Below are 24,241 nucleotides of genomic sequence, written 5' to 3'. Positions count from 1 at the left end.
ATGCAGACTTTTCTACATCTTACAAGCACCACAATGTTCTTAAACTTCTTTACCCATGTGCACTAAACCTGCCAAAGAGCATCTGTTGTATATAGCAAAAATATGTGTCTACTTAAAGAAAGAATACTAGCAAATATAAACATAACCTTAGCGTAGTCCACTATTTATAATATACATAATTCTTGTATGTACTGCAATAATAATGATGGCTTGTGGAAAAAAACTCAAAACTAAACACCATGCCTTCTGATCAGCAATGAGAATCATACACATCAGTCCTGATCATATCACCTTTTTGATGGTGCTGATATTGGTGGTCAAAGGTCAAGGTCACTGTCACTCACACCCGTCCCTTTCTTGTGATATCTCAACAACGCCTCGAGCAAATTACTCTAAATTTAAAACAAATGTCCACTCAGACTCGAGGATGACCTGTTTGGATTTTGGTGGTGAAAGGTCAAAGGTAAGGTCAAGAATGTATATGCTAACTATGACAACTTCACACAACTGTTTAATAGGATAAAATGATGAAGTGATGCATTTTTTACCGACATGGATGTAAACTGCAACTTGACTGGTTGACAGAGGCGTACAACCGCAAGGCGGTTATCCTAATTTTTGTTTGTTTGTTACAAGAGACAGTTTAACAAATTATTATAAAAAAAAGAATGGTCAAAGTCGAAGCAGCAGAGGACAAAATATCCTTTTTTTCCCCAGTATAGGTCAAGCTCCAAAAACATCCTACATTTCCCATAATGCAACTCAATAGTCTGTTCATCATTATCAGAGTTATTTTTAGGAAACATATGATGTCCATGCAGAAAGGTAGGTGAAACTGAAGTGTTAGGAATCCACTTAGTGAGTTCAGTATAGTCAGTATCTTCCTCATTCAGCTGCTGATGAATAGTAGCAGCAGCAGGATGATAGTTGCCATCTGTGTCATCTGAGTCAAAGAGTCTTGTTCGACTTTATTAACACAAGGCAGAGTGTCGATGGCGTTATGTGCTTCATTGGTGTAATTAAACAGTGTTTTACAGCCAAAGAATGAAACGCTATGAGCCACAGCAGCTGAAGGTTCATAAAGACTGTCTCTCCTCTCCCTCAATAACTCACTACCTGCTGCTGCAAGTGCAACCTTATCAGATCATCACAACAAAGGTAAGACTGTTTGAATATTTTGAAGATATTGAATCTTAAAACGATATATTTTAACAGTTCCAGGCGATGCTGTTATCATGTTTTAACATTAATTCTGACATTTACTTTCCAAAACTCACTCTCTTTCTTTATTACTGCTGGTCACTGTAGACAGATATAAAAACAAGTAGTAAATCATGCCCTGATTTTAAAACATATTGTATTTTTATCTGTCCATCATTACAGCCTGCTTACGTGAGTCTTCAGTGCACATTTCTAATCGTAATGAATCAAAATCATGTTTAAAGGAGCCCAGTGGTAACGCTGCCTATGCTATTATGTTTTGTCTTACAAATGTAGAAAAAATAAATCTTACATCACCACCACCACTGAAAATAACCTGTTTTTTGTTTGGTTTTATGACTAAAAAGTCCTTAATATAACTTATTATTTCAGCAAGTTCTCCCTGAGAGTTAAATTCCTAGAAGTGAGAATACAGTTAACTGCAACCATGTAGCGTGTTGTATTTTCTTTACTATTTTATCTTTACACAGATTAGTATAGTATTAGTCATAAAATCATTGTTATTTTAAATTTTTTTCTTTATAAACCAATATTTGAAAATAAAATCTGTATATTTTATTTTGATCTAAAACAAATAAGGAAATGTTCAAGCTACAAGTACAAGAAGTACGAGAACGGTAAGTGCACGTTGGGTAGGATTGCAGAACACAACAGCTGGCCTCTTAAATACACAATAACATTACAAATACCTGCAGGGATTTTGATTATAAGTGTGCACATAGAAGCAAATGCTCACAGACAAACCAGCCATGCCAACAAAAATATTCCTATTTTGTAGAACTAGGTTACCATTTCCACAGTGCTTCCAGCTGGGCAGCTATTTTCATCCATAAGCAGGACTGACATAAAAGGATATCTTATATAGACTTGCATTGGTTTTGGATGTTCATTCAGTCATTATTAATGAGCTGCACGCACAGAGAGTCCCGACCACCAAGTCAGGGTTAGTTTAAGTATTTCTAATCCAAGACTGAATCCTTTTACATCTTCTTCTTTCTAACATGACCCTTTTGTTGTAGGTGACCCCTGTGTTTCTAAGAGATGTCCCTCTGGTTGGACTCAGTTTGGCACTCGCTGTTACAGGTTCCGGGAATATCCACAGACCAACGCTGGGAAGTTTATTGCTAATTTTGATCCACTTCCAATTAAGTCAGTAAACATAAGCATTTATTGTCAATGTAACAACAATCTCAGACCAGAGGTCAATATTTCAGTCTGCTGAGTGTGATTTCAGGTGGAATTGAACTGAAAACTGCTTGCTTTCAATAAAGACAAACAAATAAATAAACTTTTTTTACTGTCATTTTTCATATATCTATACATCCAGGTTAATAGTGTGTAAAAGCCAAAAATATTCTATGAAAATTCTACTCATCTTTTAAAAAACAATATGTATTATTGTTGGTGAACAAGCTGAAACATTATTACAATATATGCCTGCATTAATCAATAAAATAAAAAATCTTTTGAAACTACTACTAGATGCCACCAAATCCTACATACTGTCCCTTTAACATGTTTCTCATTGCTGATGTGATCAGGAGTCATGGTGTTTAATTCCACAGTTTAGTATTACCGCTGATTGAATGCTTCCGCAGTCAAAGGGTTAAAGATGAGACATCACAGCCAATGATTCATTACCCATGATATCATTTGTTATCCTCATTATGAGAGTAAGATGTGCGATTTAGTTAGCCACTAAAGCTTTGTCAACAATGGTGGTGCTATATAAAGTATGACATGTATGTCAACAGTATAATTAGATAAACAAACAAATGTATATTATTTGCATCTTCAGCTGACATATCGTCGTCATCATCGCAGCCACCGTCGCCCTGTGCTAAATCACTGAGAATTTCAGTGGACTCCATGTTAAATCAAAACAAACATGTGCCTCCCTCTGTGTTCATTTCACAGATGGCAAAGTTAGGAAGTAAATTGGAAGTCTCAAATTGAATCTTGTATTGATTAAAGACCGAGTCAATGAGCCGTAAGGTCTGTGTGACAGGCTGCTCAGGTTGATGTCGAACACTGAATGTATTCAGTACTTGACTGTGCCTGGTCCATTAGTAGATAATGTACCTCAGAACAGCCAAGTTTCAAGCCACACAAGAAACAGCCTTTTATTGAGTTACTCAGTTTAGTGTCTGACCCCTGGTTCACCTCCTCTGTCCTCTGTGGCTCTAAGTGTTTTCTCCTGTTCAGACTGATTGATCGCTTCTGCACTTTCTCCCTTGTGAACAACAGCTACAGCTACAGTGGAATAGAGTTAAAAACCAATGTAATTCCCATGCAGCCTCCTTCATTGTAGCAAGAAATAAAATGTTGAAATGTGAAACACTCTTCACCTCTTTGCTATATTTCTCATGCATGGACATTAATCACAAACCTGTGACTCTAACGCACACCTCTTGGGGGGAAAAACAACTCAATTTTTCTATTATTCATGACATACTTTGCTCGCTCCTATTTGTCATACATACACTGATTCATAAAATCATAGTCCAGGACAAGTTTTTGCAGAGATGAAAGATGAATCTGTCACATCCTTTAAACTTGGAAACTGTTCTCTCATTTTTTGTTTTGCAGCAATGTGGACACTGATGAACTCTGTGGTAAGTTGACCCTTCACCTACATGAGAACAACTTTTAATATCAGTAATGAGCTGTATTGTTCTAGCTTTATTTTGCTTTACCTCACAGTTAGGAGCATCCTAGACTCAAATGCTATTTGACATTTTTCCCAGCATATAAGGAAAGAACCATGTAAGATGTGGTCGCATGCACTTTGACCAAACCCCTACAGGCTGTGTGACGTAGGTGTCGCACAGTGTTGCTTTAACAAAACACCTACAGCCCTGTCCGAGTTGTTTAACTCACCAAATGTTTCTTTCTTTTTGTTGTCTTTGTGCTGTGAAGAGTATTTCTCCCAGCACCTCGGTGAATATGAGAATGTCCTTGCTGCCTTAGAAGATCTGAATATGTCCATCCTGAAGGCGATGGACAAAACTAAGAAGGTTAGATGATGAAACTGTAAAGATAAACCTGCTTTTCTCAACATGACACACTAGGGTTGTAACGCAAAGCTACAGTCACAAGGGTTCACCCTCGATATGTGCACCAAATTTCATGACAATCCATCCAATAGTTGTCAAGATATTTCACTAAAAGCCCAAACTGTCAATCCACTGATGGCTCTAGAACAAAAGTCAGGGAATCAACGTTATTGGAAATCTGGGGACAATGAAATTTTTATAAAATTTGGCATGGCAAAATCATCAAATCTTTGTTAAGATATTTCAGCCTGGACCAAAGTGGGGTAATGTCTAGAAGGGAACCCGCAAGTTGGGGAAACGGTTAATTGATCTTAAATATTTAAGGTTAGGATAGGTCGTCGGGCAGCGAGTCTAGAAAGAGTTTTTGCAAGTTTTTGCAGATCTCAGATCAGATTTCGCATTTTACAGGCTCCCTTCTAGACACAACCCCAAAGTGGTGGACCGCCCAATCTACATTGTCATCCCCAGCACCATGAAGCAAGCATGAATGTCTAAATATCTAACTTTAAAACTATCCACAGCTCCATTTTTTTCTACATCTTGCTGCTTTGGCTGTTTCCTTTCACACTTAAAAGACAATAACCACCTAGATTACTTTTAAATACTTAAGAAAGATCCTGAGTCTGATGAGCCCCAATCAATATACTGTATTTAATTTCTAAATGGATTTATAGACATTTATCCTTGATGGAGCTCCTGACTCAACTGTAAAGAGTGGGTTAGCGGTGGTGTACGATGTGTGCATGTTTCCATTTGATCTGACTGAAAAGAAGGGGTGTGACGTTTGTGGCAAATTGTGTAAATCTGGTCGCTGAAAGAAAATTGTGGAAAAACAATCTGCTAAAATTTGCATCCCTCATACACACACACACACTCCTCCACACAGTGAACATCACTTTGACATCTCATGCAGTGCTCATAATGATAATAATAAGAGATGTTTGATTTACTCACAGCGTGACCTAAACTCCACGCTGCTTCTCCAGTCTCTCCCAGCATGCTCCACTGCTGCCCAACGGGCTTCCTCAGATCTGCCATTAGTCAGATTTCCATTACATAGCCAGAAAGGACGAGCCAGGATGCTACTAATTAACCCCCAGAACAAAACATGTTATGATTTTTTTTGTACTTCAGGCCAACACAGACGAGGAATTAATAGGTTTACCAAACAAATACCGCTTTTGATCATGCTTTTTGGAAAAAAAAAGCTTTACGTCCTCTCGATCTTACTGTAGAGCTGTGGTAGAAGTACCTTTTAGATTATCAGAGAGGAGAAGAGGGATGATGAAGGAGAGGAAGACAAACATGAGACACAGATGACAGAAGAAAAAAAGAGGACTGAAGGGACAAATGATGAAGAAAAATGGGAGAACAATGTTAGGATGAGGAGGACAGGTGGCGTATTAGATCTGCAGGCCGAGCTTCTCTTTCTTTCTCCCTCTCTGTCTTTGCAGTATCTCATCTGGCACATATGACACGCGCTACGATGCTTAAATCGCCCCTCAGATCTGCACTGAAGCAGACGCGTCTCATTCTGGCTGCTTCAGAAACAGAGAGTGGGAGTCAAACTGTTAATTTGCTCAGAGAGAGGTTAACACATGATGACATCCAACTTCAACACCTAAAAACTGAGGTGACAAAGATAAATTGCAATGGCAGATAAAGATTTTTGGTCTGGTAAATGTTTGGACACTTAATGAACAGAAAAAAGACGGCAGTGAGGGGAGACTTTTTTAATAAATGTATAAAATAATACATGATTTTAACAGATACGTATAAGCAAACATAGACTATGAAGTCAACCCAGTCTCACAGGCAGGCATTTTAGCTGTTTTGTGCATCATTTTTATGCTGCTTTTTGCGTGTCATTTGTCAAAACTACAGTAACGTCAGCAGTTAGGTTGAGGCAACAAAACCACTTAGTTAGGTTTAGGAAAAATGTCATGGTTGGGCTTAAAATATGTACATAAACTAAGTAAAATACGTACGAAAACAACGTAACATAAGCACGGAAAACACGTCACAAACGTCACTAACGGGACTTAAAAAAACAAAACACTGGCCTCCTGTTTCAAAGTCGTGTGTTTGTTGGACCCTTACACCTCTCCACCCGCCCACCATAAGCGTCTTTTCTCGCTTTTTATTCTACGTCACTACCTCTGAGCGTGGCTTATTTGCGTGGATGCCTTTAGGACTTAGTATACAACATGGCCAAAACCCAAGTAAGGTTTTCGTATTGCCCGCTAAATGAGTTGCACATTATTGAAATGTGTTTTTCTTGACATTTCAAAAAGGTTTTACCTGCAGGAACACAGAAGTGAACTACATGTGCCTTCATTTCTGCAAAGGAAATGACACATACAGATACTTCTGCCGTCCCTTTGCAATCTTTCATAGACGCTCAACTTGTGCCGACCTATGATGAGGTGCAAAAATCAAATTGCACCTCAGATCGTTTTCTGTTCTCCAAGAGAATAGTCGAGAGCGGGTAGTGAGACAGCAAAGAACAGGAGCAGCAGAGGCAGCATGGATGTGTATTTTAAGGTTTTGGCATTCGAAAAAGGGATGAGATGGAGACCAGGGTTGGTTGGTGCACAGCTATTTTCTGGTGCTTTGAAGGTCGCAGAAACAAAAATGGAACATCAAAATGTGTTAACCTTAACTCCTCTTCTGTGTTAAAACATCTGAAAGTCACTTTTTTGGTGAGCGTAACACTTCGGTTTTATAGTATCGAAAGTAAAAAAGTGGTCTGTGAACTAAACAGATTATAAAACTGTGTTAAATAAAGGTATTGGAAATGTGTTATTCTAGTTAATAGACATAGGAATCAGCTATATTTTGATTAAAGATTTGAGAGTATGTAATGAATGATGGTAGCTGACATGGGTTGGGTCAAATGTGAGCTAGGTTGGTTGGCACGTGTCAATTAATGTAACTGTTAATGTATATTTTGTTGGGGTATTTTGAGAGATTAAAAACTATTTTAAAAGATAAAATAATAAAAACAATGTTTATATCGTTATTTAATTATTATTATTAAGTTCAATGGCAAAAATAATTAGACACTCCTAGTGATTATTTGCTTCAAAATGTTAAAAATGGGCAGCTATTCTATTAAGTGTTCATGTTTTCTGGTTGTTGTTTAAATTAAATGTTCAAATTGCTTCACTTTTTGTAACTATAGCATTTCAACATTGTGCCAACCAACGCTGTGATTTAATCATGAATCACCTAACTTTAGAAAACATGTGTATACATTAAAACATATTTATGTTATAACTCCGACCTTAAACCTTTCATTTGCTGCTGGTTAGAATATATTAACATAAATTATGCCAGAGAAATATGGCAGAGAGTGAAAACTGTGCCAACCAACCCCGGTCTCTTGTTGTTGACTTTTAAAAGCCTTCGGTCAGCTCGCATGAAGTACACAGGAAAAACAATCCCACAAATCAGTTTGTTTTTTTCCATTAACACTCTCTTGTTCTCTCAACAGTATGAAATGGATATTTAAGGTCAAATGAAAAGAATGACTCTGCACAAATTGGACAGAATTGAGACTTTATTGACCAAGGCAATAACTTTGAAATCAAATTACAACACAACACTGTGAACTGCTGATGTTTACTCCCTGAAGCTTAATTCATAGTTTTCAACCATACCAAGCGTGTGTGACGCCATAAATTATTTCTGTTTCCTTAAAATGCGTCATAGAACCATAAACGAGAGAAAAGACACGTATGATGAGCTGCATTTCTCTGGTATTGGTTGAGCCAGGAGGAGAACAGATGCTGAATTAGTCACAGACTAAACCTCGGCCGTCTCTGTTGGACTGTACATGTATTCGAGTGGGTGGTCTCTGGCTCTGGGTGGGAGTGAGGGGGCTGGCTGCATGTGTGTGCATTGTTGAGGTGTTTCTCTTTTGTGTTTTTGCATTGGAAGATAATTGATGTGTATTTTTTCGAGCTTACGTATGCACAAGCTAATGTGCTTGATTGTGTGTGTGCGCTTCCATGTCATCTAACATCCATGCACATGTGCGGGGGAGCTGGAACAAGATTGTGCATCGGAATCAGAGCCAGGCACGTAGGCCTATACCTATATCTGTGCTGAGACACTCGGGGATTCATTTCGCACAGATATTCCTGCCAAAGCTATTTACAGGCTCCACATACCAAACCTCCTTTAGTGTTGACTCCAAACCTTTCTTTGCAGATCTCAGGTGTTTCTCACCTGCAGCAAGAGGAAGTTGCACAGTATATTGTAGGGGTGGAATACGTTTTTTTCATAATGTAAAAGGTTTTCAATTATAATTATTACACAGCTTTGTTGAATACTCGATTGTGATTGGTCAATCACGGCGTTCTACGGTCTGTTATTTCTTTATAGCAGCCCGTTGCTGTGTATAATAGACAGCAGCGCTTCGCCTCCAACAAAGAACTCATTTGACCTTTTGTACGACTGAAAATAAAAGATCAATGGAAAGGCAAAAAGGCAAAAATCTGGCAGACCTTAAGCTGTTTAAAATGACTGCAGATTGGTGAGGTGGACACACACACACACAAAGGTAGAAATCACAGGAGGTAATCTATGCTCAGATGGTAGACAGGAGAGTGACCTTTACCAGTGTTGTCGTGACTCACTCTCACTGAGTGAATGTGCGTGTGTGTGTTGATAGTCAGAATGTCAGGGGATCAAACAATACCTATGACCGATAGCGATTCTGGATTTTTTCAAATGCAACACTGCAGAAACCAGAGATTTGGGGTATTTTTTTATAACAGAGTTAAGGTTGTTAATTCTCACATTTTAGGACAAGCTGTTCAATCTTTAGTCTGATGTGCGTTTGGATAGGACCGATGGGAAAAGTCTAATGATCTGCTCTGTATTCTGGAGAAGAGTTCAGCTCTGTCGCGAGAAGACTTAACATACTGTAATTAGGATGTGTGTGTGTGTGCACTTCCACAGTCTGATAAACAAATCTAGCTTTTAAAATCAAGCCATCTTCATTGTACTTTTGAAAACAGTAATTACCAACAGACAAAACCACTGAAATATATTTCCTGTCTCCCCCCCTCTTTCTCTTTCTGTCAGACACACACACACACACACACACATTCCTACATTAGTCATTCTCTAATCTAACTTGCATTAGCGTTTCCCTTCAAACCCCTCATTGTTAGTCGAGTGTACAAACAGCCGCAGTGCTCATAACTGTGGGAGCCGGCGTGCAAACAGCAAAAACCCTTTTGTGCCGAGCATCATTCGTTCTCCTTTGATTAGAAAACAGCACTCAGCCCTCCTGCTCCGATCCAGGCATCGCAAATGACGCCTCTCCGAAATGTCATTCAGTTTGATTTTGTTTTCCCCATCAGCTTTGTGAGCAAACAAAACAAATAATAAATGTACCCTTGATTCAAAAAATTACACATTGTTCCTCGGCCTGAAATACTCAGTGTGGAGGAAATTACTTCTTGATTGACGGTGCAAATGACTGTTTCACGTTTTTGATGTTATGTTTAAAATCTTTTTCAACATCGACCGTGTATCTCTTGTTGTTTGCACTGTAATCCTGCAAATTTCCCTGCTGTGGGACTCATAAAGGATTATCTTATTTTATTGTTATCTTATGTAAACACGTCGTCTACCAAAATTTATGCAGATACCTGTTGCATCGATCTAAAACATGACTCAACACAATCAGGCCAGTGGTATAGCAACCCGTGTTTGACGAGTTGGGAGTGAAAATGTGTTGCGTATAGCTATGGTTTTTCACATGAAAAACACAACACCAGAATCAATTCTTTAAGACCCCGTCATTGAAACTCAGTGAAATTTCTTTTATTGAAAAACATTATGATCAGTGGGTCACCTTCGGGTCTGAGAGGTGAAGCCAATGCTGAAGTGCCTTCAACGTGCATTCTTTCTAACAGCCAGCAGGGGCGACTCCTCTGGTTGCAAAAAGAAGTCTGATTGTATAGAAGTCTATGAGAAAAGGACCCTACTTCTCACTTGATTTATTACCTCAGTAAACATTGTAAACATTAGTTTATGATCTCAATCACTAGTTTCAAGTCTTCTTCAATACAGTATGATGTTCATTTAGTAAATTATGGTCCCATTTAGAGTCAAATAGAGGATAAAGCAGAGGATGCTTTAAGGCGTGGCTACCTTGTGATTGACAGGTCGCTACCACGGCGTTGTCCGGTCTGGGAGTTGTTTTCGTGTTTTCTACTTACAGCTTTAACCCTTTCACAGTGTGTTTTCAGTTCATGAAAGTTAATTGTAACATTTTGATCACCTAAAAATGTCAGTTGTACTTAGCTCCGCCCTCTCGTGTCACTTAGTTGCAGTCTTGGTTGAAAAAAAAACAAGATGGCAACGGCCAAATACCAACCAAATGCCGAGCTCAAGGCATCAAAACTGCAGTCCATAAATCAATGGGTGACGTCACGGTGACTACGTCCACTTCTTATATACAGTAATAATACCTTTTATCTGCTTTTCTGCAAAAAATATTGTTATTCTTAGTTCCTATTTCATAACATTTCTTAAAGGGGTAACTGTGATGGCAAGTTTGACACACAGACACATCTATGATTCATTAATGACCTGAATGAATTATATGTTTTTCTAGAGTAAAATGGATGAATGCAATAGAAACTCACACTCCCTCCTCGTTTTTACCTGTTATTATAACGTACACCTGCAACTTATTCTCATGCAACAGTTTGTATGATATCTTACAAAAAAAAAATCCTTTTTCTTTTGTTTTTATGTCCAAAATAAACTTCCCAGGAAACAACGTCCTTTGGTTTAGGCAACAAAACTACTTAGGTTTAGGAAAAGATTGTGATTTGGCTTAAATTGGGAGTGGCGTAACTTAAGTACGTACGTTACGTGACAAATACATCAACGATGGCTTCTGGTTTCACATCTGGGACACAAACACCGGTCTCCTGGGCAAAAGTGTGGTGTTCATCCAGCCCAACCTCCTCCGTGACGTTTGTCGCTCTTTATAGTTCCTGATTCACAATTATGTGGATTACATATAAATTCATTTTGTGGGATATACACGAATTACAGTGCATTGCGTTTCATAGGTTTAGCTACGAACAGTGTATGAGACCAGCCTGACACATTTAAATCTCCCCTCCCTGCATGCATGCATATATTTAGAGTTTCTTTCTTCCCTATTTAACTTGCATTGTTCTGATGTCTTATCATCCATTTAAGATTGATCAAACTCAATTTAAGAGGCAGGTTTCAGCAGATAATTGTTCATGCTCTTCTTCCTCTTCTTTTCTCCTCTCCTGCAGCTGTCTTATGTCATCTTTCCTAAATGAATGATGTTGCTGGCATCTTTTAATTAGCAGAGGAGGTCTGGACATCGAGTGACTCTTGACTGGCGTGTAAAACTTGTCACTGCTCTCCTTGTTCTATCACCCTTTCTTTTTATCATTCCTCCCACTCTAACTCCTCCACCTCCCTTTCTTCCTCTTGATTGGCAGGATTATCAGGAGTCCACCCACCTGGAGCAGTTTGTGACCCGCTTCTTGCTGAAGGAGACGACCAATCAGCTTCATTCACTCCAGAGCTCTCTCGAGTGCGCCATGGAAACCACAGCCGAGCAAACTCGCCAGGAGAAGTAAGAACAAATCTCTCTCACACATGCAATTAGTCCTTAAAACACGGACAAATTGTATTGTACAGTGGCACCTATAATCACAGTTCTCACATTTAAAGTGCGCCAATTTTGTCCAAACCGCGCACACTAATTTACATCCCACATTTAAGATTTAAATGGTGCTTTCATCCAAGGTGCTGTGCAACAACACAGGTTCCTACCCTGTATTTGTCAAGACTACCCGCTCTTCCAGCAGTTATCTATAATCCTTTATTTATATGTAACCTTCCTATGGGAAATATATACATGGAGGAAGAAAATTAAGAAGGGATTGTTAAGACTTTGAAGAGAGATTGTAAAAACATGGAGGCCAAAAGAACACAACCAAATAGATGGAAAGATTGTGTTCTGAAATCAAAATGCATGTACTGTATATCAAAAGTTATTGGGGATAGTCGTAAATCATTTCAGGTGAAAATAAGAACCTGCTGCACCACAAAATATCAGAAGGAAAACAGAAGGACCTTTTCACATTGATGAATCACCAACCTGGTACTTTAAAGCTGCCCCTATCAATATTTTATATCAAGAATGAATGAACTGACTTTCTATAATATGAAAGGTGACATTCGTAGTGACGAATCTACCGTGAATTATTAACAACTCTGCAGTTCCCTTCAACTTTACAGAGCGTTTTAGTGTCTTTCAACTTTGTTTTGATTTTACAACCCACAACTTTGGTTCACTCTCACTCTCACTCTCATCAGCCTCATTTCCAGTCACAGCAGGCAGCTGGCAAACAGATAAAGTGAGCAACTAGCTTGTGAACATAGTGGAGCATTAGCAGCTAAAGAACTAACTTCCTTTGAAGATGGAAGTTTATTTTGAAAAGACTGGAGTGGAAATTGACACATGTGTCACGTGTTGCCGGACATTCGTAGGAAAATGCACAAAAAATTATGAACGATAACTCTTCGTAAGATATCATGTGAACCGTTGCACAACTGCAAGGAAAGTGAATATCAGACTTCATCAGGCAGACACAAATACGACTCCGAATCAATGCTAATGTTGCTCTGCATCTGCTGCATGTGTAAATAGGGGACTGTTCGCTAACGTGTTCGCCATATCAACTTCAATATGTCAAATGTTGTGTTTACAGCTTGTTGTGCTGCCCACAACTGTTAAAAAAAATCAATTAATGCAGGTTTAACATGGGTCATGTCGCTATGTTGCTGTGTTCTTCAGCCCTAAAATATGCAAAATATGACTTTTTTACTACCTTAAGCCATCCGCTATTTGTGGATCAAAACACTGACGGAAACCAGACTAATGCCGCTGATGAATAATTTAAGTCTGCTAATCACATTATGTGTTCCCGCAGCTTTGTCTCTAATTAAACTAACATATGCTAAGATTTAAGGTATTTGCATGACAGATCGACAATTAGAATATGACCTTAATGTGGTTATGATTTAATTATTAGCATGTTTATAAATGTACTGACGGATAATAAACACTCTCCCGCTGGCTGTCAGGACAGTTGATTAAACCTGTGTGTGTGTGCAGTACTTGATCAATTCAGGCGTGCTCGGTTCATTAGTGATGATGACTCATCAGTACACAAGTGCACGCGGTTTCATATACGGTGTGTGTGTGAGAGTATGTACGTGGGTTCTCCCCTGCAGGTTATGTGGTCATGGTATAGGTTATTTAAAGGACAGGCGATGACGCACGCTCTTTTTGCGTCCTGTCACCTGTCTGTGTTCACACTTTCTTTGCAGCTTCAACAACCGAGCACTGATTTGCTGCCAACCTCTTCCAGTTTGACTTGTTTTTCAGTTTAAAAGGATTGTTGTGTCCCTTTTTCTCACCATGTTTGCACTTATTCTCAGAGGCAGAACACGATGGGCTCGGATAATTGACATCTGAGAGGCTTCCACCAACACTTTCCTTTCCTCTCCTCTCCTCACCTCCTCTAAATGTTTCTTTCTCCCTAGCTCCCAAAGCAGCTTCTTCTCCTCCAGTATCCGTCTCTGAATTAATTCCCCTCTGCATCTGAATGCTATCACTCTGTTCTTCCAAGCTATCTAGAGGATCTGGCTGTTTCTCTGGTGGCTTTAAATTGATTTCTGTGGTCAGTTTTTTTTATGTGTGAAGAGGACAAACAAGAGCTGACATTCATGGATGCACGGTATGACTCAGAGCAAACATAGTATAACTTTCCTCTTGGTAATTTCTTGTTATTTGCCCAATAGATAACCTTCATTTTTCTTCGATGCATCATTAATCTGCATCATCATTGTCATTATTTCAGTAATAATTTTCCGGCTTTAAATCCCAGTCTGTGTTGGAAACCTAATAGGTGAAATATGGACATAACGGTCCTGGATCTGGTTGCCCCTCTGCTAATTATGACTACACACAGTTTGCTCTTCAGCTCTTAACCTCTTCTTCCTTCCTCTCAGTTGTCATGAACGCTGTGGAAGAAACATGACAATGTAAAGGCTGCTGATCTTTCCCCTATTACTGATCTCAGGCGGGTTTTATCTATTAAAGTTGCTGCATAGCCGAGAATACAGTATGACTCACTAGAAGACCAAAAGGGACCCGCCACCTCCTCCATACATCAAGCTCACACACATTTGACTAGTGGATTAATTATACTGCATTTCTCCCAGATGTGGGAGGGAGCGTTTGAAATCTATTATACTTATTATGGAAGCGGTGTCATATGAAGCAACCACAGTCTTCTTAACAAAAGGAGATCACTCTGAATACGCTGATTGGGATTTTAGTATTTAAGAAAAACACATAGTCACAGAACTTCCCATTTAGATTAGTTACCTCACTCTATATAAGATGTACTGTATAGTTAAAGGTAAAAAGCCAAGTAATGAATAAAGACTAGTGGATTAAAGGAATAGTTTGACATTTAGAGAGTTAGATGAGAAAATTGATACCACTCTCAATGCAACAGGAAGAAATATAAATAGCACGACATTACAAGGACAATCCGCGTGTCATGAAGACACATTTTAGGCTTTTGGCCTGTCATTTGTACGCCACGCAACAAAACTACCGTAACATCTGCAGTTAGGTTTAGGCAACACATTTACCTAAAACATGAACTATTAAACATTGTAAAGAAGATGTACAAAAATATCAATGTGAAGTCTGAAAAACTTGCTCTTTCGTTTGCACAAAACTCATACATATAAACGTGTGCATTCACCTGCACACGCACACACATCCCCACAGACACCCTGAGGTCTTCTCAAAATAAGGGGCCGAACAACTTGACAGCTCGAAGTTAAATCTTAGGCCATGTCACCCTGCAGCTGCATGTACCTTGTCACTGGCATTAGCATCACCGTCAGACCAACACAACATGCAAATACAACATGAGCCCGGACGACTTCAGGCTCAAGCTGAGACATCTATTCATGAGGCTGTGTGCTCCGCTCACCTGGTGCCGTCTTAAATTGCAAAACAAAAATGAAAGAAAATTACAAGTTGTCCCTCTTCTTTTTCACTTTTGTAGCATAAATGAGCTCATACAATAAGTTGCTCAAATTTTACTTCCTACTCCAGTTCTATTTTATGTAGTTAATTAAATTACAAAGTCACATTTTCTGTTTATTTTAAGAGTCAGCGGAGCCCAAATCCAAGCCACAAAATGTTGTGAGACCCATCTGTTATGTGGTGTGTGCAGTGCACCACAAAAAAACACAGAACAAAAGGTCATTTAATGTCAATGTTACTACGACTTTTAATTGTAATGCAGTCGACTCTTTGCTAAACCCCGCCCCCGCTGCTACTCCGTCAAGCTGTCGGAGCTACCGTAGAACCCACACTGTCACTAACTGCACTCCCTACATAAATATCATCTAATTTTTGGAAAAACTAAAAAAATATTTCAGAGAGAGGCAGATAGAAGGGTCTACAATATGCATTTGAAGGATATATCCGGATATAAAACTGTTTCAGGAGCAAAAACGGGTTAAAAAATAAAGATAGAAGGCCTAAAGAGTGTAAAAGTGAATCATCACATCATGGCGATTGAGACAGAAGACAATGAAATTAAGAAACAAAACTGTTCCTCATTAAAAAGCAAAAGCAGCATGTGTATACCTTCAGTATACCTTCAGTAGCTTGCGTAGCATAGTGTTAACGCTAGTTGTGGGGGCGGCTGTGGCTCAGAGGTGGAGCAGGTCGTCCACCAATTGGAAGGTTGGTGGTTCAATCCCCGGCACATGTTCAAGTGTCCTTGAGCAAGATACTTAACCCTTAACCCAAATTGCTCCCGAAGGCAGTTCCATCGGTGTGTGAATGAGTATTTAGAATAGATCCTGATGAGCAGTTGGCACCTTGTATGGCAGCCTCTGCCATCAGTGTATGAATGGAGTGAGTAGAAAGTGCTTTGAGTGGTCGGATGACTAGAAAAGCGCTATATAAATGCAAGTCCATTTACCACCATTTAATGATGTGCTAACGCGCTCTACTAATCAGTCAGCTTCACAGGTTTTTATGTAGAAAAATAACGTTTTAGAAATGTATATCTACTTGCAACCTCTCTGAGTTATCACTATCACACCTGCCCCAGGCAAACGTTTAACCATGACTAGCTTTAAATCCACAAAACCAGCCTGAAAATGAAGAAAATCTGAAACGATTGCATGAGAGTCTACGGAGCAAGAGCCTGATGGTTGCCGAGCCCTGGTCAGAGCTGGCCGATGCTATGATTCGCCGGTCTGCGTTCGAGGTGCGGGACTTAGCGAAAGGTCAATTGCAACAATGTTAAAAGAAAATATGCTTAAATATTTTGATGTCTGATAATTATGTCCCTGTTTTGTCTCCAGACAGGGCCCGCTGAAGCCAGAGGTTTTGTCCATCCAGTGGTCCGGTCGTCGCTCCCATCGGAGGCTCCAGAGGAACAGCAGCCTCTCTCCCAACAACCCTCTCCTCAGTCTCGTCAATTCAGGTGGGTTCATATGTTCTGCTGTCTAATGCTGAGTTTGTATAAATAACCAGTGCATCCTGTTGTGTTTCATAATGTAGTGCTCCACTTTTCTTGAGTTACGTGGTCTCATAGCTGCCAGCAGCAAAAAAAGCTGCTCGACCAGAGTCGGTGTGTCTCCACAGGAGGAGGGGAGGGAGGTCGTGTAGGTGTGTGAGAGAGACTGGAGTGAGAGACAGCGAGAGATTGAAGTATGTGCTCCCGTGTGTCGATCCAAAGCCATTGAACGCTCTGGCACTTTGCCGGTGCTCTTTTGGAAGGTGTGCAGGTTGGGGAGATGTAAGGCCTCAATCTCAGATGACCGTGTGCTGTGAGTGTGAATACACTTTCATCGTGAGTCAAAGAGTAACTCCCTTTATGATATACATCACACACCAGCAGCTACAGTTAGATAATCAGCCAAGCGCTCCCTGGTTTGTGATGCACAAGTGCACCGGCCTGCCGCTTGTTTGTTGATGCTGGTTTGACTTGTGATGCATTGAGTCGTTTGCAGGCACACTCTCTCTCTCTCTCTCTCTCTCTCTCTCACTCTCATGCAGGGCTGCACACAGTACACATACTTCTTCAATATTGGGCAGTGCGAAAAGCATTAAACCTGAATGAATACAGAAATGATTGCAAATGGAGTACATTTTTTGAATTTTATTCTTACTGATCCGATTACGACTTTTCTAGAGAGATATGTAGGGTAACTCTGATTAACTCAATGTTATTTATCTTGGTTCACTATATATATATTCCTCCCGAGGTCACAATTCTCCCGTATTTCTCCCGATAGATGGCTAATTTTCACACTTTCTTTTCCTTTTCGTTATCTTAGTTTGTTTCTGGAACTGAACAGTGTGTATAATCCCTACTGTTTCCACCCGGTCGACAATAGAGCTACTGTGGAGGCAATTTCTGTTAAATAAGGACTCAAGAACAAGAGAGTGTCATTTTGAGTTTTATCACACACTTGCAAGTGGGCACACAACCATCAACATTGGATGTTCAAGGCTGAGAGCACTGAGTCTCTCTTTTTAGAGATCCTCCTCCCTCTCACTCAGCGCCGGCTCTCCTCAAGGCTGTGTGCTGAGCCCGCTACTCTATGCACTCTATGACCGAGTCACCCATGACTGAACTCCATCCCACCCTCAAACACGGTCATCAAATTCACAGACGATACCACCGTGGTCGGGCTCATCTTGAAAGGTGACAAGACGGCCTACAGAGACGAGGTCCAGCGACTGACGGCATGGTGTGCAGACAATAACCTGGCTCTCAATACAGCAAAAACAATGGAAATCATCATTGACTTCAGAAGACACAGGGCGGACCCTGCCCCACTCCACATCCACGGAGACTGCATGGAAAGGGTCCCGACCTTCAAGTTCTTGGGCATCCACATCACGGAGGAGCTCTCCTGGTCCACTAACAAACTGGGACAAAAGCTGTTGGTGGCCTTCTATCGCTCTGCCATCGAGAGCATACTGGCGTATGGCATCACAGTGTGACACCCCGGGTGCTCAGCTGTGGACAAGAGAGATCTCCAGAGGGTCATAAACTCAGCCCAGAAGATTGTTGGCTGCCCTCTGCCCTCCCTGGAGGACATTTCCAGTTCCCGCTGCCTCAACAGAGCCAAAAACTTTATCAAGGACTCCTCCCATCCTGCACATCACCTATTTAACCTGTTGCGCTACAGGTCCATCAGAGCTCGCACCATCAGACAGATAACAGTTTCTTTCCCTGGGCTACAAGAACTCTAAACACTGTCAAACAGTAAACACCGCATACTTGTGCAATAATAATTTTTTTAGTGAAATAGCTACACTATTTATACACAGTTTCTATTCTAGCAGTATTTATACCTTTGCATACAATCGTACATCTCACAGTCTTCTCTGTCTGACACTTCTGTCCATTTAAGGTACCATCATCAAATAAGCACTACATGTTTCTTGACCCAGAATACAACACAGAAACTGAAATAGACTTCAAGGGCAATGAGAGACACCTGTCAGGGCCTTAGGAATGGTTTGGCATGTTTGTATTTTTCCAGCGCATTTCCTCCCTTTGAGCATTCAATGCTCACATCAAAATGGAAAATACATGCATGTAAGTCAACATCAATTCTAACTGCTCCACAGCTACACCAACTGTTGCTTCCCGGCGGAAGAGAGCAGTCTATGCTCGTGTCGCAGCGCAGTTTGAGCTCATGTTTAAGCTTCGCTCGCCACAGCGTGCAGCGCCCAATGTTGGGCTTTGCTCGATGCAGCGAAAAGCCGTCATGGCCATTGGAAATAACAGGTTTCAGAGCGCAAACATTATGATAAGACAAATGAACTTTATCATCAGATTCACTTCTTCACTACATTTCACCACAGCAGTTGTTCCTGTTATTTCTATTTCCAGTCTGGTTGTTGTATGTATTTAACTATTGTTTGCACACAGTCAGTTTTCCATTATGACACCAGCCGTGGTTGCTGGGAGATTTGTGACAGCTGCAGAGACTCCATAAACTTCGATTACAGGCCTCAAAGCTTTTTATTGATTGTCGTGTTTGTGCGTTGCATTACATGAAAGGAAACCTTGCAATGCCTTCTGGGACACCGCCACTATTTTAGAGGTATTCAGCTCAAATAATCAATGGAGGAAAATGTGTTTAAAATACAGTCGATGTATACAGCAGCACTTTTCATCCCTTCATCTTTGTTGTTTACTCTTCATCTTGCCTGTGTCTCCAGGTGGTTATGATGAAGACGGCCAGTGGATAATCCAGGTCAACAGACTGCAGAGGCTCATCGACCGTCTAGAAAAAAAGGTTTCTTCCTTTCTTTCAACCCTTTTCCGTTCTCTCCTCTCCTTCCTGCCACCTTCTTCTTCTCTTCTTTTTGCTTCTGTTATTTTCATCTTCGTCTGTCTCCTCTCACCATCCCGACCATCTGGTCTTTGCATCGTTTTTTTCAAATTAACCACAAATTATGGCAAGTTGACTCAACAAATTAACTCAACCCAACAACACCCGCCCACGTACGAACACATACACATATGTAGCCTATAAGGGAAATATCGGCGGCACACAAACTCTCAGAGCTATCTGTGTGTGTTGGATCCTTTATTGATTATGCACACATAAATGGTAAATCAGGGGTTCCCAAAGTAGGGGTTGGGATCCCACAAGGGACTCAAATTAAATCTGAGTGTCTGTGAGATTATTACTGTAATGAGAGGAAAGTATAAAAAAAAAAAACATATTTCTACTACACAAAGAAAGTTATGTTTACTTTTTCATCCTGTCTTCTAATCTTTATTTGTTTCTTGTTGTACTTCTTTATTATTATTCATTATTAGATGTTTTCATATAGCGAAAAATTCCACTATGTCAAAAGCAATTGACAAGGGTTTTTTAAAGGATAACAAACCAAAAAGTTGTTGATGAAAGTTAAAAAAACACAATAAGTCTGCAAAGCAGCTAATCGGTGTTTAATATTAAAGAGGACTTATTATGCTTTTGTGCTTTTTCCCTTTCCTTTAGTGTGTTATATAGTTTTTGGTGCATGTAAAAGGTCTGCAGAGTTATAAAGCCCAAAGTCCACACCAAAGGGAGTTACTCTCCCCGACAGAAACACTGCTCCTGAACTGCCTGAAACACCTTGCTTGAAGTCCCGCCTTTTTCCGTTACATTGTGATGTCACCAAGTAACATATTTGCATAATACCTGCCTAGCGGCTAGTTTGGCTCGCCCTCAGACAAAGCTAGTTAGAGCGTAATAAAGTGTTTTTTGAACAATAAAGCATGTTTAGTTGAAACCCTAAATACAAGTATGCACCTGAAAATAAGCATAATAGGTCCTCTTTAAAATATGGATCGCATTTCTGCTGCCCTTAATTGTGCCTAATGTTCAGAAGCATGTGTTGTTGAACACACAGCGTCTCACAGTCAGGGCATCATGTCATTGTATATTTGTTCTGCAGGAGATCCGTCTGGAGCCCGTTGAAGAGGAGGTGTTGGAGAGCAAATCGGTGCGTTTTCTGACTTTTCTATACTGTTTGTTCTGCGGTGACCACTGTGTTCTCACATGGTGGAGTTTAACTGAAAGATAATAACCACTCAGCGGTTGTCATAGCAACAGCACTTGACAGAAACTTGACAGAAACGTATTCCCTTCTTCCTTTGCTCCATCTGTCTTTATCTTTACTCTCTCTGTTAAAGGCTCAATATTAGACTTGGAGGCACGATGGGGATTCAGGAAGATTGAGTGTGTCTGTTCTAAATTATATATTTACAGTATAAACAAATGATAATGTGTGTAAACCTACTGAAATGACTCATTGTGCTTGTGTACAGTGTGTATGTGTTTTTGCATCCACAGTGTGCAAGTGTTTATGTGCATGTCATCATCCCCGGTTTAACCTCAGCGTCCACATGCCAAAGCAAAGAGAGACTATTATTTCTGCCCGAGCTTCATGTCACTCATTTCACGGCTGAAAGACTCTCTATAGCTGACGACACAGCAGACCAACACAAACACTCGCAGGAGGATTTCTCTTCAGTATGAGTGTCTGCATCATGGACACATGAAGAGGAAGAAGGACATTTATAGTAGAAGGGAGCAGGGCTGCCTTAAGGCCATATAGGCTGTTGCCTATAGGCGCCAACTTCTGGGGGGCGCTAGTCAATAAAGAACAATAGCGCACACAATGTCCTAAGCACAAAACTGTTTGCTTTTCCTAATCAGCCGAACCTGAGGTAACTGGCATGTGGCTTATATGAGCTACCTGAAGCCAGCCTCTGCCTACACCTTACACCCCCTGGTGATGGAGGCACCTTAAACCTTACAAAATAAAATACCACAAATAAAATACATGGCTCCTACAAACATCATTTTTCAGCCACTGCATCTTCTTACACAAAAGCAGGAAAACTGTTCATTTCAAATGTGAAATGTGAATTTCTAGAACTGCAACCAACAATTATTTTTCATTCACTGATTAATCTGATTTCTTGATTCATTTCTAATAGTTTTGTCTATAAAATGTAAGTAATGACGAGATTTAGATCTTCAAATCTCTAATTTTTTTCCAGCCACCAGTCCAAAAACCAAACAGATTCAGTTTGATGTGTGAAAAAGAGAAAATATCCATTAAAAAAAGAGAAGAAAAGGAGAGAAAAGTTCATATTGAATCATTAATCTCACATGAAATCAATAGTTACTGTAGTATTACAACATGTATACCAGACATATCATATCACAGCAGCACAAAGAAACCACGCATATGAATATTACATGTAGCTGTCATGTCTCAGCGTGCAGACATGTGGGTGAATTAATCAATATGTAATTGGTGTTTGTCACTGGGAATAAATGTACTGCTGAGAGAAGGACTGTGTGTGTGTTGGTGTGTGTGTTTGCACGCATCTAAGAATGTGTGTGTCCCCTATTGTGTGTGTGAGTGTGTTTCTCCAAATTAGCCACTGAGAAAAAAGTCCTGAGGCGTTTTATGTGACACACACACACACACACACACACACACATACACACGTACACACGCACACACACACACACACACACACACACACACACACACACACACACACACACTATAGGCCAACGGGCAGAACATTCACTTCCTGTTCCCGTCAGCCTCTCAACCTCTGTCAGCCACAGGAAATGATTAGCAGGCTTTCGATTGTCATGATTATGGCAGGTCGTCCTGTTTCTTGTTCCTGCCGTTCACACCTTTGTGCAACAACATTCAGATGCTTTATTTTTTATTTTTTATTTTTTAACAGCTAAATGTTCCAGTGTTCACCTCACAGTTCTGCATCAGTTCTCTGTTAACTCACTGAGCCGACGTGAAACCCTGCCAGAAGATTTCTGAACGTCCTCCAGCTCCGTCAGACTCTCTCTCTCTTCGTCTCTCCACCAGAGGCAAATCCTGACCTTCTGACTTTGTCTTCACAGCACATCCTGATCGTCCAGCGGCAGCTCTCGGTGCTGGAGGAGGAGCTGGAGGAGTTTCGCTTGGCTCTCAGGCAGTACATGGACAGTGCCTGCGCCCAGACTGGATGTCTACAGTCAGTTTATTTTTCTCTTTGTTCACTTTGTGTCAGGGATTTAGGCTACTGCATGATATTTGTGTCATTTCTAGCTTTTAACATTTTTGCTCTTGTGGTACCACAAGAGGGGGGCGTTCATATGGACTTTTCTCGTGAACACGCTAAACACGACCCCATTTGAAGGCACCCAAACCACGGTGTTAACCGTTAACCCCCCCGTCAGTCCACTCAGCTGCCGGGAAACAAGACACGGGAAACCTCTGTTGGTCTGGAGGAGCTGCAGCATTTATTTCTGCACAAACTTCCACTGAACATTCACTGATATTCTCAAAGCTCCACTCGCTCATTTGTTCGCTCACACATATTCGCCGCCGCTCTCTCTCTCTTGTTTCACCACTCACTTCCCACGTACACACACACTGTACACACTGGCTGTGCTCCAAATGACCTACACTACTCTTACAACAGCTCTAGAGAGGGCCATTTGCGTTTTCATGTCAGCAACCGTAGTTCCCCTGCATGCTTGGCACATGGGATTGAGTTGCAATCTGCAACCTCACTGCTAGATGCTGCCAGATGTTACACAATGTACCTTTAAATGGACCTATGCGTTACAACGATTTTGTCAAATGTACTGATCCTAAAGTCAGGAATTAACTTATTCAGTCTTATTCAATAGCGTGAGTGAGATTCAAATATTGATGATCAGTTGTCAAATGTATGTGAGAATCATCATAGTCTAAAGCATTATTGTCCTTTATTTTATTTCTGAGAACAAAGATAGAAGGAATGACCTTTTAACTACCAAGATGTCTGTAATCCTTAAGGAATTGTTTCATTTACAGAAACAACACATTCAACTTACTGTATCTGCAGCATCTTGTTCAGGAAAATGTCATTTTCTGTGCCATTTTCTTTTTTTTCTGTGCCTCAAATCTGCGTGGAATTACATAATCCCTTCTGTAGCTCAGAGCTTTGAGCGGCTTTTTAATATGAATTACATCACAAATCTGGAGTGCCGAGTCTCTGAATGGTTCATTTCTATCATAATCTCACTGAGAATTCTTCATGAGATTAAGAGCAACTTTGAATAAATCATGAAACTTTAAAATAGAAACGTCAGTGAAATGGCTGTAAGAATTTTTGGCATTTGACATTTACATGCTTTGTCGCAAACCATTTCCCTAAATACTCAGTCATGTTTGCTTATTTTCAAGTTAAAATGAGACTAAAACCACTGACATTAAAACACCATATGATCATAATTTGAGGATGAAG

General features: G+C 40.2%; 1 protein-coding gene across 1 annotated transcript in view; it reads left to right on the top strand.

The window, feature by feature from the left end:
• necab1 (N-terminal EF-hand calcium binding protein 1) overlaps positions 1 to 24,241 on the top strand; it is a 36,747-nt gene that overhangs the window by 8,724 nt on the left and 3,782 nt on the right. The window contains exons 4-10 of the mRNA XM_037795986.1: positions 3,811 to 3,836; positions 4,141 to 4,238; positions 11,789 to 11,925; positions 16,767 to 16,888; positions 19,648 to 19,724; positions 20,878 to 20,925; positions 22,869 to 22,981. Of these exons, the coding sequence (XP_037651914.1) occupies positions 3,811 to 3,836; positions 4,141 to 4,238; positions 11,789 to 11,925; positions 16,767 to 16,888; positions 19,648 to 19,724; positions 20,878 to 20,925; positions 22,869 to 22,981 (621 nt within the window). The remainder of the gene's footprint in view (positions 1 to 3,810; positions 3,837 to 4,140; positions 4,239 to 11,788; positions 11,926 to 16,766; positions 16,889 to 19,647; positions 19,725 to 20,877; positions 20,926 to 22,868; positions 22,982 to 24,241) is intronic.

The sequence above is a fragment of the Sebastes umbrosus genome, chromosome 15 (assembly GCF_015220745.1).
Source record: "Sebastes umbrosus isolate fSebUmb1 chromosome 15, fSebUmb1.pri, whole genome shotgun sequence".
In the NCBI taxonomy this organism is placed as follows: Eukaryota; Metazoa; Chordata; class Actinopteri; order Perciformes; family Sebastidae; genus Sebastes; species Sebastes umbrosus.
This window is presented reverse-complemented; position numbering and strand designations above follow the sequence as displayed.